Consider the following 19,796-nt stretch of genomic DNA (forward strand, 5'->3'; position numbering starts at 1 on the left):
TACTCCGATATCAACTCCGTTCGCAGCGTTGATAACAAGTGAACATTTCGTTTATCCTGACGGTGAGAGTTGAACTTTTAGGGAAGATATGGGTGCAAACCCAACGAGACTTTAAAGGCATCACCCCCCGAATCTGAGGTGGTGCGGTTTTCAGGTGGAGTATTCGTATTCGTACGAGATCGCAGATTGTGGAGAGGGGGTGATTCCGTCCATTTCTTCCTAATTGAGGTAAAAAAAAAACAAGTGGGAAGATGCGGCGCGTGCACAAGGCTGGCTCGCTCCAGTCGAACTCCTTGTAGGAAATAGTACGCCAAAACGCCCGAAGCCGTATCTTCCGCGCCGTTTTTTACAGCAATTAGGAAGAAATTGACGGAATCACCCCGCTCTCCATTATCTACTATCCATAATCTACTATACGAATACTTCACCAGAAATCCGTACCACCTCAGATTCGTGGAGTGATGCCTTTAATGATATATTAATATAATAATTAATTAATTTATATATTAATTATTAGTTAGATCCAAGAATGAAGTTAGATTCAAAGACTAATTTCAAAGAAATCAGACAAATTTGTGGTACTCTTCAAACTTCAGCTTAAAAAAACAATGTAGGTATCGAAGTAAAACAAAAAAAAAAACACTATTTAATATTATTTTATTATTATTTGCTTAATTATAAACACGGGGATGCGGCGGATGAACTAGGAATGGATAGTCGTAGGAACGAGATGCAGTTTTTCAGGAAAATTAGGCAGATCGAGTGAGCTCACGCTCATATTCGTAATCGACACTTCGAATTCTTTATTTTCCCGGAGAAGTTTCCACACTACGTCAATTTTCCGATTCACCTCCTTCAACTGCCTTCGTCTTGCCCTTATTCGAACGTGTTTTTGTGGACGTTTCTTATCATTCAGCAGACTGATCACACTTTTTTTCTGCACTATGAGGGCAGATTGTCCGTTTTTAGTGACATTATTTTCCACGAAATCTTTCCGTCTGTCACATGCAGCGATTATAACATTGAAAGTTTTTTTTTTCTCCCCAGGAGTTGCCTTTATCAAAGTAAATACTGTAGCATGACAGACAACGATGTAACAACGTTTTGCAATGTATAACTTGCAAGCAACTGCGCTTTTCTGAAGTGGGATTGGAGGCTGACCATAAAACTGATAGTGTGTGGGATTTCTCCACGAACAGTGAGTGAGTTAGAGGTGAAACTCTAAGGTAGATCGTCTAGTTTGAGGCGAAAAGATCCACCCATTTCAATTCTGGCCTTTTTCCTATTTCTCCATGAAATTTTTAGTGGTAAGAGCGCGACAACGCTCGATTTTTCCTAATTATCCAGAAAGACGTAACCTCCGTCCGTGCGCAATAATAAATTCTCATAACTAATCTGTATCAATGTAAAATATATAATTTTTTCTTTAGCATCTACATAAAGTTTCCGCCTTACTCTTATTTGAGCAATAAAAATTTTAAATAGAAGTGTTCTAAGGTACCTATATTTTTTTTTTCTGCTGAAATACATAACCTTTTCTTATGTTATGTGTACTCAGTGCTCGATGAGGGATAGACCCACGGGATAGACCTGTCACTGCATATAATCCTAAATCTGAATTTATTGCATTAGTATTATTTTTACCATTATTATATTATCATTATTGAATTTATTTTCTCTCTAAGAGCACTACTTTAAATGATTTAAATATTTTTCTTTTTTTAAAATCTTTTTTAACGACTTCCATTACGACATTAATGATGAGAAATGAATCATGCGAATGTGTTCTACGCTTTTTCTTTCGGTCTACAAACAATCCGTCCAAGCGATTACATGTACAGTTGATACGAGGTGAACGGTGAGTTAAGGATAAGGAAACTGTTGTTATCTCTTTTTTTCCGTATCCGTAACGAAATACTGGTGATTAGCAGCGAGAACATTAATTATCACGCTCGCGGAAGGTATATAAACTAGCGCTGGTGAATCTGTCATTTGTATTTGATAATTAGTTAGAATGGAACGTAATTACTGCGTATACAGCACGCTTCCTTCGTCACGCAATCGCAACCAACCATTTCACTTGAAAACGTCGTGAAATTCGGTTACAACGTTTTTTTTTGTGTTATTTACTTACTTACTTACTTAGTCGGCGCGTCTGGATTATTGCTTGACGCAGCCGCACGCATCTACGTCGAGGCGTGTCGTTCCTGACTACATACACCCTCGTCCAATCCTCCTTCCCGATCTACCCACAAAGAGCTTGAAAAGAATCCATCCATTAGTCACTGTTCCATATCCAGGAAGAATTGGTTACTAGCATCTTCGAAGAGTTGTGTCGTCCTTGAACACAATTCTGGCCGACTTTCGAGATCCACGGCAAGAGCTGGCACAGAATCCATCCATTCGTCACTGTTCCGTGGCCTTGACTGGCGTCTCGTCTGGAGTGCCTATCGACATCAAGTGACCCGAGTACCTCAGGTCGACGATATCCGTGAGTTCAGCGCAATAAAACGTTGAGTTGTTCCATGCTCTCTCTAGGTGTTTGATCTATTTGAAATGGGAAATGTTCTGGACAACAGCACCTTCTTGCAATATTTTGGTGACTTCTGACATGTAGCTGTGCAAGTTATACAACTCGTATCTGCCGTAGACCGTGTATTCAAATGCTGGATTGGACTTGGTATAAGGTATAAGTACTTCGTACTTGGTATAAGCATCAGTAGCCACTGCAAGCAGGTAGCAATCAGACTCGTATACGCACCCAGTTTTTGTATTAAAAAGGTCAAAGGCATCACCCCACGAATCTGAAGTGGTACGGATCTCCGGTGGAGTATTCGTAGTAGATTATGGAGAGAGGGGTGATTCCGTTCATTTCTTCCTAATTGCCGTAGAAAACGGCCCGGAAGATACGGTTTCGAGCGTTCCGGCGCACTATTTTCCACAAGCAGTTCGTTAGAGCGCGCCAGTCTTGTGCACGAGCCGTATCTTCCGGGCCGTCTTTACGGCAATTGGGAAGAAATGGACGGAACCGCCCCCTCCCCATATTCTACTATCCCTTAATAAGAATACTCCACTTGAAATCCGTACCACCTCAGATTAGTGGGGTGATGCCTTCAAAGGATATGGTCACTGACGTATCTAATCCACTTGGGATGCGTCAACACGTTTTTACTGCACTTCGTATTCGTTGACGTTTTGAAATGCGTGTTGTTCTATGGAATGACTTGCGGGGGTAACTGATGTGTCAAGTCAGTTTTTTTTATCCTCTGAGACAAGTCTTGTACTAATTTATCGACTTCGGAGGGATGAAAGGCTTGGTGAGCACTAGAGTGGTCTCGAACCATCGACAATGCGGCTACAGCGGACCTCTAACCGACTACGCTTCACGCCACTCGTTTTTGTATTCTATTTATTTATTTATTTATTTATTTATTCATTTATTCACATACACCAATGGTGCACCAGGAAAAAAAGATTCAAAAAAATGGAACACACTTTGTCTGAGTCATAGAATCTTACGAACAAGGAAAAAAATTACAAACTTTACTAAAATCGGAACCCAGTTTATTGTCAGAGAAGACTGGCGCTGTCTTTTTTTTTTACAAGTAGACAATACTTTATGAACAGATCACAGGTCGTTACAAATTCATCCATCCGGAACACATTAATCTGACATAGACATACGAAATCTATGTGTGTAGGCCACTTTTATTTATATATGGGCGGGCCATCCGTGGCTTATGTTTTTATTCCTACTTTCAATTTATTTATGAAGTAATCAATCACTGGGGATTACCAATACCAATACCTAACTCTCAGTTCGAACAAAAAAAAAAACTCGCTTGCAAAAAAAAAAAAACTAGTTAGGTCGGATGGATTCGTTGCCGGTGCGCTGCGTCAACTTCTCTTATTCATCGCACGTGCTGAAGTAAAGACTCGCCGAAGTCCGAAAGGAGGCCTAGTTCCCCTTTTCGTGTTTATTTAGTCTCTTTCAGTGGCACATTTGTGTCTTCCTCTTCCTCACGTTCCACTTTTAAAACCTCATAACTTCTTCTTATTCTTTTCTTCTTCATGATTTAATAACTCTGTCATTTTACGACAACTCACTTCACTCAAGGATTTCGTGAAGACGTCCATGTTTCGACGAAAGCTAATCCATTGCTGGGATTTGAACGAGTTCCCAGGAACAGCCTAGGGGCACACAATTATTATTATTATTAATTATTATCACAATTATTATTACAATGAGAACATAATTGCTTGGTAGGAAATCACGTCAGATACAAACAATTTTGTTTGAGAATTTTTTCTCTTAGGATTTCTGGTCATGTGACTTAATAGGTCTGTAGAAGAACTAGTTTTTCCCGCGCTTCTAATTTCTGTGAGAATAATCCACTCTGATTAATTTCTCTGCGAGCTGCCGACCCCTAGAGACTTTAAACTTGTATGTTAGACACATTCTATTAGGTAAGTTATTAGGTTACCCGAAAAAAAACAACTCCCGACATCAATGATCATTTTCTGTCCTCGACGTTGCTTTCGACACATCTACAAAAACTACTTACATTAAAACGTGAGTAATTCATAACGATTGATTGAAAAATCCATAAATGTGTCGTTAATACATTTGTGTTCTTAACTTAGGCTGGACGCGGCGTTCTTATAATCCTTCATTCGCGGCTAACGTTTCGGCTGACGTTTCGGCGAGTTTGCATTTTTTTTTTTCAGAGGCTGAAAGGATGAATTTGAGCGTGATTTATTAAATCAATCCCCACATCCGCCCAATAAGGAAAATCCCAAGTTTACTCCAAGGTCTTATGGTTATAGGTTGGGTGGAAGTGTAAGTCTTACCGCAACTAGGTACCCGTAGTGAGGTGACTAACGCAATCAAATAACCTTAAAGGCATCTGGATCCACGAATTTGGGTTGGTACGGATTTCAGATGGAGTATCCGTATGGGGTCGTAGATCATGGAGAGGGGGTGATTTCGTCCATTTCTTTCTCATCGCCGTAAAAAACGGTCTGGATGATGCGGCGCGTGCACAAGGCTGCCGCGCTCCAGTCGAACTCCCTGTAGAAAATAGTGCGCCAGAACGCCCTAAGCCGCATCTTCCGGGCCATTTTTTACGCCAATTAAGAAGAAATGGGCGGAATCATCCTTCTCTCCGTAATCTACGACCCCGTTATCGAGTACTCCACCTGAAATCCGTACCACCTCAGATTTGCAGGGTGATTCCTTTAATTAGAGAGCAAATTCCTGCGTGATGTAGAGGCATTCCTCTTTCCCATTCATGTTTGGCCTTTCGGAATGGATTCAAAACGCTTCCAGAGCCTTTCCTGACGCAGTATTAGGTTCACGCGCTAATATTATGATCCTAAATTCAAAATCTTCTCCGTTATGACGTCATGTACCCTATGACCACCTAATGCCGTAGAGTCACTTAACTTCCTCTTGCCCTCCAGGTGTTCTCTAATTCGAACCCAGAGAGGTCCAGTCGTTTCTCCTATGTATTCGTCACCGAACTGTATACAGAAAATCAGATAAACAACATACAAACTCATGCAGACACCTTCTTTGTTATCCGGACATATTTTCCATTCCGGTGTAGTGCAAATAGGTCTCATACAGGCGACTGCGTATGAGGCTTTGCCTAAGATTGCTAGGAAGAACTTCCAGAAGCGCTACAGATTCCTCAAAATTAGCTTTCCTCAGACACCGCCGGATGGCAGTGCCAATATCATCGGAATGTTATTAATTTCTTATTAAATTACGGATTTAGCTCCTACATTTCTGATGAGAGATAAAAACGACAATTAGGACTACTTTTATAATATTTTTGTAACATACTACTATCTTCCAGCTGTTTTCTTCGCAATCAAAAATATATATGAAGTGTGTATCGCAACACGAGAAAATCTAGAAATAAAATCTTGAAATATTATCTATGTTCCGTAAAAAAGCGTTATCTGGAAGGAAAAGTTCTAGAATATCTGAATTGATGTGGGGTTAAAAAACTGGCCCAGGTCTGGTTTCCACTTCCTTTGGATAGGGTTCGCATTTTGTACTTTTTTATTTGAGTGAGGAAAGGATAAAGAAGGAACGTAAAGATAAAGCATGCCCTTCTCTTAGTTAGTTGTTAGTTTGATCTTTTCTATATAATTATTTGAAATGGCTAGATTATATACTAATTATATATTGGTTACCTATTATCTATAGATTAGTTATAGATTAGAATAATTATAGTTTGAATAGTTTTAAATTACAAGTTAGTAGAGTGAGTTTTTTTAGAAGCGTAGATTATCTCTTCTGTAATGTAATGCGGTTACTTTAGTGGATCAAAAATCTGGAATTTTATCTTCTGGGTGAAAATTGAAGGAAATATTCACAATTTTGTGAAATATTAAAGTGCATTTCTCGCTGCATGTGACGTTGAACTTTGTAATGGCGGCGCTACGTTGAGAACTTGTCTCAAGGCTGCGAAAAAAAAATATTTTCATATCAATGGCTAACAAGGTTAAGAATTGTCTCTTTTTATTTAATAACCGCATCAATCACCATCACCTCCATGGAACAATTTTCCTTTTTTTTGTGTGCATAAGACTTAAAAACTCGAAAAAAAAATAAAGGAAATCGGAGAACTTGAAAATGCATTCAATTATGATGTCACTTCGATTTTTATAGAAAAAAAAATCTCGAAGTGACACGACTTCAGCATGCATATTGTTGCCTTTTCAACCTCCACAGATACTAGGGCACCTAAAAATCCCTAAAATTTTAAAATCAATGTAGGAGAAAAAATTCTGGTTTAGTGCATTTTCTTAGAATTCTTATGATGATGTTAGATGTAATAATCCTTATTATCGATTTCCACCTGCCCGTCTGTTTTCAAAATTTTTGAAAATTTCAGGTTACTAGGATAAGAAATGGTTTTTTATTTGTTTTCTTTTTATTTCAGGAAATTTTATCCTGTCCTTTATACGATGGTGTAGCACCATGGAGTACTGTACTGTGTTACGGTATTTTTTACATAACATTACGTACTTTGTGTTACATCCAATTCTAGAATTTACGTGACTAATTTTTTTTTCACCCATTTCTCTCCTGATTTTTGACGTGTTCTCCCATTCACCTATCGATATTTGCTTGAAATAAGTAAATAGAAAACATTTGATTGTTTATCACGTGTTTAAAGAGAAAGACAAGAGTCGTTTATTTCGTGGAAACATGCAGTTGTCAATGTTTTTCCTTCAAATCTCGTTAGGCACGTAGAGGTGGGCGCAAAACGTGTTCAGGTAAAGGAAATTTGTTAACTGGCTCTTCTTTTTATTTATTACTTTGTTAATTTGTTTCTTCTTTAGTCTCTACTTCAATTAAATTGTAAATTTCTCATTTTTTTCCCCATTTGAAATCTTCGCGATGTTCAAAAAGAAAATATATCACTTAGTAAATGAATGAAAGATTCAGTTTGAAAGAATTTTAATGGAATCTCTGGAAAATACAATGAATCACAATGGATTGCTATTGTAATAGCTCATTCTCTGTTATAAGTATTGATTTAGTATGTTAGCAAAAAATAATCTCATGATTTAAAAAGTGAATTTTAAAAAAGATGAAAAAATTATCTGTTGTGCTGTATTTGTGTGGTAATGCGAAATTGAATGAGGGGTAGAAGTGAGGTCCTTTTTTTTTTAGGACGTATTTCTGTTGATAGTCATGTTCGTCACATAATTTAAATTTAATTTTAATAAAATATTCTCAAAAAATAAGATGAGAAAATGAAATAAAAGCAATATTACGTGATTTCTTAAGTATAAAATTCTTAGCGAATCATTCTCTTCAGTGAGAATTTCTCAGCTCATCGAACTTTGATGGGCACATGTGCCGAGCACTTCAAAAAATTACTTGAAACGTGCAGCTGCGTGATTTTTGAAGAAGGGGAAAGGAAAGGAAAAAGTTGCTGCGATTACACGTATGTGAATCGACTTTTTTTTGAACAAATTTTATCATAAAATAGATTTCTGCTAGATATCTATCTTAAAAATTATCAAAAAAAAATTATCAATTAAATTAAAATTATTAGATCAATTAAACTGTTAAAATTATCAATTATCTTAAAAACGAAAAATTCCTGCATTAAAAAAATGCTTTAAAAATTTTCCTCATTTATTTATTCCTTAAAATATGACTCTTACCTCATTCCTGGAGAAACAAAATTTCACGATATTTGTTACCGTGTACTTTTCAGCAGAACTAGTAAAACTTTATTTATTAAATTTTGTTTCTAAGGTAAAATTCGAAAAAAAAACTTGCGGCAGCGAGAGATTTTTGAATACAGGTGGTGTCTCCCAGGGAACATCCATTCATAGAAAAGCCACCCAGGAATTTTAGCAAATTTTTCACCTTACAATTCTGTTTCTTTTCCATGAGAATAGTAAAATCGTCGATAGTCAAATTTAAGCAACAGCCAAAATTGTTAACAAACTTTATTACGGCTTACTTTTCGGCGTTGTCACCTTCGTCAGAGCCTGGAAAGTAAGGACATTTGCAATTTATCAATATAATATAATACAATAATAATAATAATATAATAATAAAAAAAAAAATATAATAAATAAATAAATAAATATAATATAATATAATATAATAAAATAAATATAATATAATAATAATAATATAATATAATACAATAATAATAATAATATAATAATAATAATATGCAACAATAAATGAATAAATAAATAAATAAAAATAAATAATATAATGATATGCTTCATCCAGAACAAGTCATCTTCCCCTAGGATATTATACCCGGAAACGGGAAGCAACGACAATTTTACTGGAAGATGTACCAGTAAAGTATCATCGTTGCGCTGACGTTTCGCTGGGGTTTCGTTGATTTCAAGCCGGAAACGCTGACGTGAACAACAATTTATCTGGAGCCGAAGTCGCATTTAAAAGTGAATGACCGTAATAAAACACGGAGATGGATATATTTAGTGTTGAAACGCGATGGCTTGTTTTTTTCTCACAGGGTATGCTTCGCATCGCTTCGCATCTGTTTCTGCTCATTTGATATTATATTCGGTATCAATATATTATATATGTTGATATTTATACATTTTTATATTTTTTTAAAAATATTTTTATCACCATTATACACTTTTATATACTTCTTTTACATTACTATTTTTTATTTTACTTTTATATACTTTTTTATACCATTATATCCTGTCTGTATGTGAAATGGATAAGAAAAATAGGTGATATATGTTGAATGAGATGTAGTTGAGGCCATTTTTTTACCAACGTCCAAAACCTCTTTAAAAAAATCCGTTAGTTAATAAGTTAGTGCCAGGAAATAAAAAATCATAAAATAAGGAAAAAATGCGTTAGTTAATAAGATAATGTCGAAATATTCTGCCTCGGCCGTCCAATGTAGATTTTCCTTAATTATTAGGAAGAATTTTCAAGAAATTTTCAAGTAGAATTTAGCTAGAAAAGGAATTACAAAAGTAAAAAAAGGTCACATAAGGCTTAACGTACGTTCCCTCGTGTTGTGAACATGTTCTCTTGAAATTTATCTTCGCCGTTCGCAATAAATTCAAGCGGAAGGGGGGAAAAACGCTGTTGATTTATTGTTATTGTGGTGATGAATTACAACGACGGGCGGGTTTGAAGAGGGTGGACGCTGAAAGGACGTAGTGCAAAATTATGGTCATCAGAGGGACAAAAATCTCATAAATAAAGTGGAAAAATGTTGTCTGACGTTAATCAATCCACTTGGGACCCGCCACCACATTCGCTTCAATTCAGGATCGCATACAGGTTCACGAAAGCGTGCCTTGTTGGACTTGCGGGAGCTAGCCGACGGGTCAAGTCAGTGTTTTTATCCTCCCAAACAAGTTGGGCACCAATTTATCGACCCCGGATGGATGAAAGGCTTTGTTGGCACTAGGGCGGTTTCGAACCCATGATCGATCTTGCAGTCACAACGGAACCTCTAACCGACTGCGCTACATTCGCCTTATCTCCTATGCGATGTATCTATATAAATATAGGTACGGGTGCAAATATTGTTGTTGTTGCTATTGTTATTGTATTATTGTATTTTATTATTATTGGTTTATTGTTATAAATAGCAAAACAAACGATTTCTCCACTAATGTTCATCCACTTCAGCAAATTTCCCTCAAAGTAATTCCAGTTGAATTTTGAGTCGCTCTGAATAAGCAAATGCTAAAAATAATATTTGTAATTTTTCCCCGGCGGGGAAAAAAAATTATTCTCAACACATGTTACGAAAGAATTTATTCATGTGTGTCATAAATCAACACATGACGATCGTGATCGATCAATAAACAATCAGCTGTCATCGGTGAAATAATATACTGAGCTGCGTACCAGTTGATGATGTTCGGTCATCGTATGTATGTATTTCATCTGTTTTCAAGTGTTTGTTGTTACGATAACTGCTTGGCAAAATTCCAGGTGTTTTTTTTCTCTTTGGAGCACTTTGTTCTCGTCAATATTTGCTCGAACTTTCCGCTGTGTATAGGTTTTTTTCTCCTCGTTTCATCATCGTGTAAATATCTCATTTGTGTGCGGAACGTGATCCCTTGAGAAATTTATTCGAATTAGATAATTGAATGATTAAATACCTCACATGTAGAACATATTCGACTGCATTTTTCTACTTTTACATCCCAAAAATCGAATGCTACGTTTTTTTTTGCTGCATATTATGGATTTCTTTCCGATAATCCTCGACATAGAATCTATTTTTCTTCTTCTCACCGTGATTATAATGTCTATGCGTGACGTGCGTCCTTAGCTAACAATACCCATGTATGAATGACTCCTGAGAAACAACTATCGATTGTTTTTTTCCTCGGGAAAGGAAAAAAAACGGAATTTTAATCAGTGTCGTCTAGTGTTCTCTTCTCGAAACCACGGCATTATGTGCTGGATTTATTTTTTCTTGTTCCCACGCCAACGTGGTTTTGGTTTTGAAATTTTATTATTGGCCTGTTTTGACAAAATCGTCTTTATCGAGGGAGTTGGAAATGATTTGAGTTTTTTCTGATGTTATGCATACCCCATCAAACTCCTCCTCTCTCCTTGCTGGGGGCTCGATATTGTTCCACGTGCGCTATCCAGGAACATCAAACAGAAGAACAAACCGAGTCACCGACTACCGAGGTGGGGCCGCGTTCTCACAGATTGTAGCCCAAGGGAAATTACCCCTATGGACTGTGCCCCTAGGAAAAATGACCTCTAGCCACAATGGGCAGTATCCTTGAAGGCATCACCCCACGAATCTGGGATGGTGCGGGTTTCAAGTGGGTTATGCTTATTCGGGGTCGTAGATTATGGGGAAGAGGGTGATTCGGTCCATTTCTTCCTATTTGCGGTAAAAAACGGCCTGAAAGATGCGTCTTCGAGCGTTCCGGAACGCTATTTTCTACGACGAGTTCGATTAGAGCGCGCCAGCCCATGCGCCGCATATTCTGGGCCGTTTTTACGGCAATTTGGAAGAAATGGACGGGTTCGTGCAGTGACGCCTTCAAGTATTGGCGTCTGGATAGCGTTAAGGAGCTGCATATCGAACAATCTTGTAGCTCACAGTGTGTTACGAACGGCATGACGTCATCAGTAATTGATAAGGACTAATTTCTGTTATTCCTGGATGAATTTCTGATGGAAATCCAGAATGTTTCCAATGCTTTCCTAGCAGATTTTTTTTTTCCCAGTGAGCTAATATCGCAAGCTAATATCGGCATAATGACATCAATAATTGACAATTGCGCTCCTTCTTGTTTTTAAAATTTCAAATGTTTTCCCACTTTTCTGGACATGAACGACAACTGCTGTTTTTGCCTAAAAGTCAAGGTCGGCTCGGCGGATTGTTTGTTATGCATTCACGAAGTGGCATACGCTCACTGTGGCCTTCATATTTCTCTTTCGGAAAAAATTATTGCTTACTAACTTGCAGAATTCTATTTTTTTTAAGTTTTTTTTCCATTTTTTACTGCTATTACCTCATATTTTGAATTATTCATAGTTTATTTTTTGTAATTCGCAGTTTTGTTTTTTTTTCTGAAAACTATCAGGAAAATATATATAGAATTTTTATGCTTTTCCGAGGCCACATGATTTCCTTTTTATGTTTTTTATGCGTGGGAAAAGTGGCAATGCGCTCAGTATCCGTAATCTACGTAATCACTAAGCTTCAGTGTCGTGTCCAGCGATTTTCCTTCAAAGCTTATGGAGGGAATCTATGCGTCGTCCAAGTGTCAGAACTTAATTTTTTTTTGATGACGACAGCCTCTAAATCCAATTTTTGGGAATTCATGAAATTGTACGAAATCAACGATGTACCGCCCACACACACATCCAGAACTTGTTGTTTACGCGCTGCACAAAATCGAATCAAGCGATTTTTTTCTGCTGCTGCCGCTGCCGCTTTCGTTTGTGTGTGAGAACGACGAGTACCGTGGTGGTCTTTGGACGGAAAGGGTCTGGGCAGCCGACCGGAGCAGCGGAACCGAAACCGATATTTTTTTTCCCATTTTACTTCCCTATCCTGAAAATTCGTTGTTTTGAGCAAATCCGTATTCCGAATGCTGCTGAATATACCCGTCTCATTTAAGATCCTCTCGCTTTTCAGCCGCAAAATATTTTTCTTTTTTTATTTTTGTTTTTGCATTGCGAAAGTTTCCATAGATTTTCGTGTCTAATTTGAACATTGTATGTTCCATAAGACCATAGAAAAATATTTTTCCTGTTGTTTAAGTTATTTCTTTCTTGGATTTTTACTCTTCTTTTTTCGAATTTTTTTTCTGAATGTTGCACGAATCAATATTTTAGAGAAAATTGTCAGCAATATGTGTATCATATAATGAATATTTATAAGATTTCCCTGAGGCATTAATAGATGTTCTTCATCTTTTTTATATCGCTTTTTTAAAAAAAATTTCTTAGTTTCTGCTTTGCTTGCTTTGCTTTGTTTATACCTTTGGGCTAATTTTCAGCGTACTGTAACTTCTCAAAATTATTCTGAGTTAAATAAATAACTAATAAATAATTAATGAATAATTCTAAGTTCAATAAATGAATAAATAAAAGCATTAATAAAAATTATATACGTGAATATTAAAAATGGCGATTATGCAGAAAACTAGTTATTGTGGAGAACTAAACTCACACGGAACTGTGGATCGATGTGGATAAATCCAATTTGAGTTCAGGTGTATTTATCTGGTTGGATAAGTGTTCCGCGTGCTATTATTTCTATGGATCGTAGGCAGGCCTCCTTTTTTTGGACTCCCCCTTCGTCTCATTTTATTCTTTCATGTCTTTTATCTTATCTTCTAACCTCATTCTTCCATGTCGGTCCTATCTTATCTCATTTAACCTTCTTTTACCTTCTGCATAAAAATTTGAGTCAAATTTTCCTATTTAAAGATAGCTATTCTACTCCTATGAGTACTGCTGTACCTCTGAATTTTTTTTGTTTTAATTTTTTATGTGTGGATTCTCAAAATATGTATTGAAGATTCTAAATTCTAAATAATTTAATGGAAATAATTCTAAAAAATGAGCCTCTTCCAAACATGCTCTTCATTTCTTTCATTTTTCTTTTGATCATTGGAAATAGCATGGCAAATATTTGTACAATTGGATGTGATTCACTTTCATTTTCTTCTTCAGAACAATATTATTTTTAAAAAAATTAACAAAGAAAAAGAGTGGAAAAGTTTCTAGAATTGTGACTGATAGAGACTTGAGGGCGTATAAACGCAGAGTCGAGGAATTTTCCAAGGATTTATGTGGTTTTCTGTTATTTTCATTATTGTGATGTGTGTTAATATTGTATTTTCTTGTTGTCTTCATGAAAAATTAGAAAAAGCCTGAAAAAAAAAACTTTAAAAACATAAAAATTCATCATGAAATCCTCAAATCACGAATACTTCCTCTGAAAATCCATAGATTTTGTTGACGAAGGCTTCATATTTCCTCGACGAGTCTCACATCCTTATCCCCTTCTTATCCTCTTCAATAACTCTCATAAGGAGCTGAATCTAATGTTCGCTAAGACGGAATTCACCCTGAAATTCTTTCAATTCACCATATTGATGGATTTTCCTCCATTCCTATAAGTTATGGACATGTTCTGCTTTTAAATACCGACTTGAAAAGTTTAAAAATGTTTTAAAAAAATGAAAAAATCAAGAAAAAATAAAATCAAACGCTTCTAGTCATGGGAAAGAAAATCTACATAGGTCCATTCTCTGTTCTTAATAATTTTTTTAAGCACTTATTTACATATTTTTATTTTATTTTATTTTATTTTATTTTATCGATTAAACAACATTTAATTTGTGATTTTACGTTGTCGCTTTGTCCGAATACAATTCTTATCTATGAATGTTCGGTATTCGACTGTGGTGATAGTTTTTTGAACGGTATTTGTGACTCTCACTATCTTCTTCTCAATTTCTTTCTGATGAGAACTCAACAAACACCTCATGAGACTCACGTGAATAATTATATTGTTGTAAATATCTTTGTATTGTGTATTGTATACCGTACTCAGTGTTTACTGTATTCTATTGTTGTACACTATATCGTACCTATGACATGGATGTATGGACTCAACGGTCTCAGTTCCAGCTAATTGTTGACCAGGGTATCGCCGATCCCTCACGTCTGGCCTCAGACCTCAACCCTCTCCAACCCTCTGCTCTTGTTTTTCGTGCCCCACTTCCCTCTCCGGCGCTCCCACCCCATCCACCTACCTCCTCTCCACATATGTCGTCTATCCCAATGTGATGATTTAGATAAATATACTGCAGAAAATACTGAGCCGATAATTTCTAGCCTCGCCCTCCTCATTGTGTCCGCAATTTTCTTGTCATAGACGATAATTATATCTGTGTATGTTTTACATGTGAAATATTTGAATTATTCACTTCCTGGTAATGTTCAGTTGAATGTTCGAATGAATTCCTTCGAGTAAACAATGAGATTCGTTCAATTCCGAACAAATATCCCATATATCCATACGAATTATATTTTTTTTACAGGATCTTCTCGTTGCTCATCTGCCTCAAAGAAGCCTCCGCTGCCTGCCTTCACCTCTTCGGAACGGACCGAATCCTTAGTGGTGAGTTTCTTTTCGCCGGAAAATCCTCGACCCGGCCCATTCTTCGGCCTTTTCCACTCGTGCTCTCCTCCGTCTCTCCCTCGGTCGGCCTCCTTGAAACGTCCGAGGTCGTTTCCGTGGACTGGCAGCGCATAATTGAGCGAACGCGCTGCAAGCCGTTGCGTAGCGGCTCGATTTGAACTGAAACCTCATGGTAAACAGAACTTTTGAGCGTAGCGATCTTCACCTGCTCGGCAAGCACTATTTTATTGCACATTTTGCCAGTTTCTATCGAGCTGGAGCTGATTTCGGCACTAATTCCTGGATATAATGGCTAGCAACACTCCGGGGAAGGCTTGGAATTCTCTTTTTGCCCCCGTCTCGGGCTTTTCTCGATTTTATCACCATTACTGTATCATTACACTATTACTTCACATCACTAGTTACCATTTCTAACTTATTTTTCATATTTTACTATTTTTATTTAGCCGCTTCTTGTTATTCACGCTTATTGATCCACTCTAATTACAAAATTCTCTCATTGATTCGTATTAATGGATTGAGGTCATCGTTTTGGGGTTTTATGACCTTTCCTAACCTAGCCGGGGAATTTCCAAAGAAAATAATAGTAAATAGTGCCCATGTTCGATTTTCCTTGAATGGTATCCATGCAGAAAACGTTGCTTTTTTATCGATTTGCTTATGGAGGGACCAAGCGGTGGGACGCGACGTGAAACCAACCATTATCTGAATGTTTTTCCCCCATATTTCCGTATTTCCTCATTTCTGAAATCCCTAAAATCTTTTCTTACTAATTTATTTCACTTTTACTAATTTAATTACTAATACTATTTACGTATTTTTCTTAATTACTTTGTTACTACTACTAATTTTACTACGATACGATATTACTTTTACTATTACTAATTTAGTCATGTGAAAGAGAATCTAGGTCCCTTTTCTGTTCTTTTTTTTAATTATTAATTTTTTAAACGTTTATTTTCATATTTATGACCTTATACGAGAATGATGATACTCAAAATGGAAATGTGGATAAGAAAACAAATAGCAAGAAAATAAAAAGAAACGGAAACAAGAAAAAAAAGCTTCCGGATCTACACGGATCTCTCTCGTACTCGTATCATCGATGTTTACCGAAACACTACAAGGAAGAGAAAAAGAAAAGAAAACATTATTTCTCACTTCCGGATGGAATCAAAATTTCACGGCGATCAAAGTTTGCAATGGTTGATCGTTCATTGATCGCACCGCTGCGATCGCCGTGGTGAAAAATTGTGAACGAGCGACGAGATCAATGAACTTCACCACGCAAAACCAACGTATACAAAAATAAATATTTATTCATTTCAAAAGATCCATAGGTGAAACATAAAACAAATATTATTGTATTGAAAACCAGACGAGAAGTAACACATTTTCAAGTAGTTTTATGGAAGAAAAGAGAAGTTTTTTTTTGACATGGGAAGAATATTTTTTTATTTTTTTCGGAAAATATAATTCCCATGATCGAAAGCAAAAAGTCCAATGAATCTAAATTTCGGAGATTCCGACCCATCAAACATTAAAGTAGTGTTTTGAAGGATTTCTAAAATTCATCCTCGGGAGGATTCATTTAAAAAAAGAGAATCACCAGAGCTTATTAGAATTTTGCTTAAATTTTGAACAATAAATTTGGTCAATTTTAAATTATTTGATGGATTAGATCACAGGTCATTTTCGTTAAGAAAAAGAAAAAAGACAGGAAAATTCCCAAGATCAGAAAGCAAGATCCTTTTCTCCGAGCCTAGAACGCTTCGTGTAGAATAATGCGGATATGCGGTTGTGTCGAATTCTCATTCATTAATAAATATTAATATCATTTTTTATTTTTTTTTTGGACGAGTGAGGTGCACAGTGGAAAAATATGGTTTCCACAACGGTGACAAGGTCTGGATGAGACGGTTTGGGATCGTAAAACCTCTCAACTTCAACCAACCTTTTTCATTCCTCAATGAGAAGGTCAATGACTTGGCGTCATGGATTTCTTTGGTGAGTAGGGATGATCAGTACCGAAGAAAATTCGTTAAATTCGACGTTAAACCGCATATCCGGGACCAGCACCGATATCCGTGTTCTCTAAAGGAATGCATGACCCCAGTTCATCCATTTGGCTGGTTTCCTTCCATTTACTGGTCCCTTCCTGTAACTGCCACTGTATAGCCTGTGTAAACATTAAAAATATATTATTTTATTATATTTTACACTTATCCTCTGCTTTTTTTTTGCCTGGATTCTGAATTTGAGTAGAGTGGAGCATTAGCACATTTCAGAGGGATCAGCTTACGCTTGCACTTTATCATTATTACATTTCATATTCTATTTTTTCTCTTTTTATATTCTATTATTCCACCAATATTTTAAACGACTGTTTAATTAATATTTTGTATCTGTTATCTTTTTTCTCTTAGCATCTTTTTTCTAATGTGATTCCCTTCAAATTATTTTAATAATTTAAAAAATTAGGGGAATATTCGTAGTTTTTACCACATACCTACTTTTTCATTCGTCTATAAAGTATATGAGAAAAGGGAAGGTATTACCAGTGGAGTCCACAAGCATCGGAAAGAATTCCTGCAGCAAATTCCTTGCAAATTTCTGGAGGATTTGTATGTTTCGCATGCTTTGCTGCCGTTTTTTTCTCTTTTGAAAACATGTATCAGCTTTCAGGATAATTGAATCGGATCCATTTCAAGTGGATTAATTTTTTGAAGCATGTTTTTTTCCCCGAATTGGAAAATCCTTTTCAATCCGTTCAGATTAGCATTTTATTGAGCAGTGGTTCGTTTGAGGTTGATACATAAGCTCAGCAGCGAATTACTTTCTTCCCAAAAAAATTTCTATGGAATTATTTATAATGGATGTTTTTTGGAATTAATAATTGACATTTTCGTGGAATCACTTATAATATTTTATTGAATTATTTATAATTGAAAAGAAATTCTCGATAGAATTCACGATTTTGTGTTATTCACATGATCAAAAAGCAAAAAAACATTGTGAGGTTCACTAAAAAGGCAATAATTTTTTGCCACGGAATCATTAAGGGAGAAAATTATTGGAGAACTAGGATTTTCTTTTCTTTTTCTTCCTGGTTTGATGTTTAATGAAATCCATGAAACTACGGCTTTGGTCATAAGCGGTAAAGCGGCTGTTTCGGGAACGAGATATGTTCCCGAGACAACTTTAAAACTTTTTTTCAGTTCCTTTCCGTTTTCTTGCTCCTGTGTATGCTGTTCCAAAGGGAAAAATTGAATATTTTCTGGAAAAAATTGCTAATCTGCCTTGATAATGGCCTTATTTTGCTAAATAAGTAAATTTTCTTAATTTATTTGTAATTTATTTCTGCATTTGTAGGGAGGTCAAGTGAATTAACACGAACACAATTATGGTTTATACTAACGTCTACTAGTTTGGATCTAAGTATTAACAAGAAAAAAATTAATTCCCTAAGGAATATTTTCGAAGAAGAACGGCTACCAATCCCTTCTATCCTTTTTGTATATAAATGTGAAATTACTGTACTAGTAATAGGAACGAGATTTTCACCAATTGATTTATTTGCGACTGCAAACTCCTTATTTCGCTCTATTTTAAAGTTTAAAATTCTCCTTAATTGATAACTTGTCAATCAAGATCCCAGAAAAATCCAGAAAAACTGTATTCTCTGGGAAAATTACGCTGTCAGCCAAATTGTATGCGAAAAAAAAAAGAGAAACGGAAATAACTCGCTACTCGACCGTACAGTACAGCTGCCAAATCTCTTACCAACCGTGTATGCCCTTTAATTATAACCACAATACCCATTCAACTGTTTCTTAAAAATTACGCTACCGGTTTTCGGAAAAAAAAACCAAACGGAAATCACTGAATTACAGTCGGTAGTCAGAAAATGTCGAAACGAAAATGTCAAATAAACTGTGATTCACGTAAATGATGCGCGATAATACGAAATGACAGTGATGAACAGGTGATTCCGAATTTTTTTTCCTCTTCCAGAATTCCCCGCTCTCATCAGGGAGATAAGCGTTCCTGTGAAGACAAAATACACACTTTTTGTGTGGAAAGTTCCCGTCTTCGGCACCGAAGACGGCAGTTCACGTATTCTTCCGGAAATTTCAAATTAGTTCCACGTTTGCGTTCAAAGTACGCAAACCTACAGTTCATAGGTCGCTTCTCCAGTGATAATTATCTCTCGCGTAGCCTCACGCCACCTCGGACGCAATTTCGGAGCACAGACACTAGCACTGAAACTAAATTGCCCGAAGGGGAGGGGGAGATTCAAATTATTATTTTAAAAAAATTCAAAAACATTTATTATTTACTAAAAACATTCTGATTATGGTAGAACTTTGCACAAAAATATCTAACACTGAAACTAAGTGACCCAAAGTGTAAGAAATTTAAGTCATTTATTTTTGTAGTATTTTTTAGGTTATTTATTTCGAATTCTATTTCAAAAAACATTTTGATTATGAAAAACAAAGCTTTGCTGAAAAATATCGAGCTTGTGAACCTATTATTTCTCGTTTTTTTTAAATGAGTTTAAATGGTGTGATTATGAAATTAAAAAAATATTTTAAAAACACTATT

At 36.1% G+C, this 19,796-nt stretch overlaps 1 protein-coding gene across 1 annotated transcript; it reads left to right on the plus strand.

Annotated features, from left to right (window-relative positions):
- Nucleotides 1-9,971: 9,971 nt before the first annotated feature.
- RB195_007982 (uncharacterized protein) lies at nucleotides 9,972-15,302 on the plus strand (the record flags this gene model as incomplete). Its single annotated transcript, XM_064181917.1, has 2 exons — nucleotides 9,972-10,059; nucleotides 15,088-15,302. 2 exons carry the CDS (start codon nucleotides 9,972-9,974, stop codon nucleotides 15,300-15,302), a joined length of 303 nt encoding a protein of 100 aa, XP_064038670.1.
- Nucleotides 15,303-19,796: the final 4,494 nt, after the last annotated feature.

This window comes from Necator americanus, chromosome I, assembly GCF_031761385.1.
Source record: "Necator americanus strain Aroian chromosome I, whole genome shotgun sequence".
NCBI lineage: Eukaryota > Metazoa > Nematoda > Chromadorea > Rhabditida > Ancylostomatidae > Necator > Necator americanus.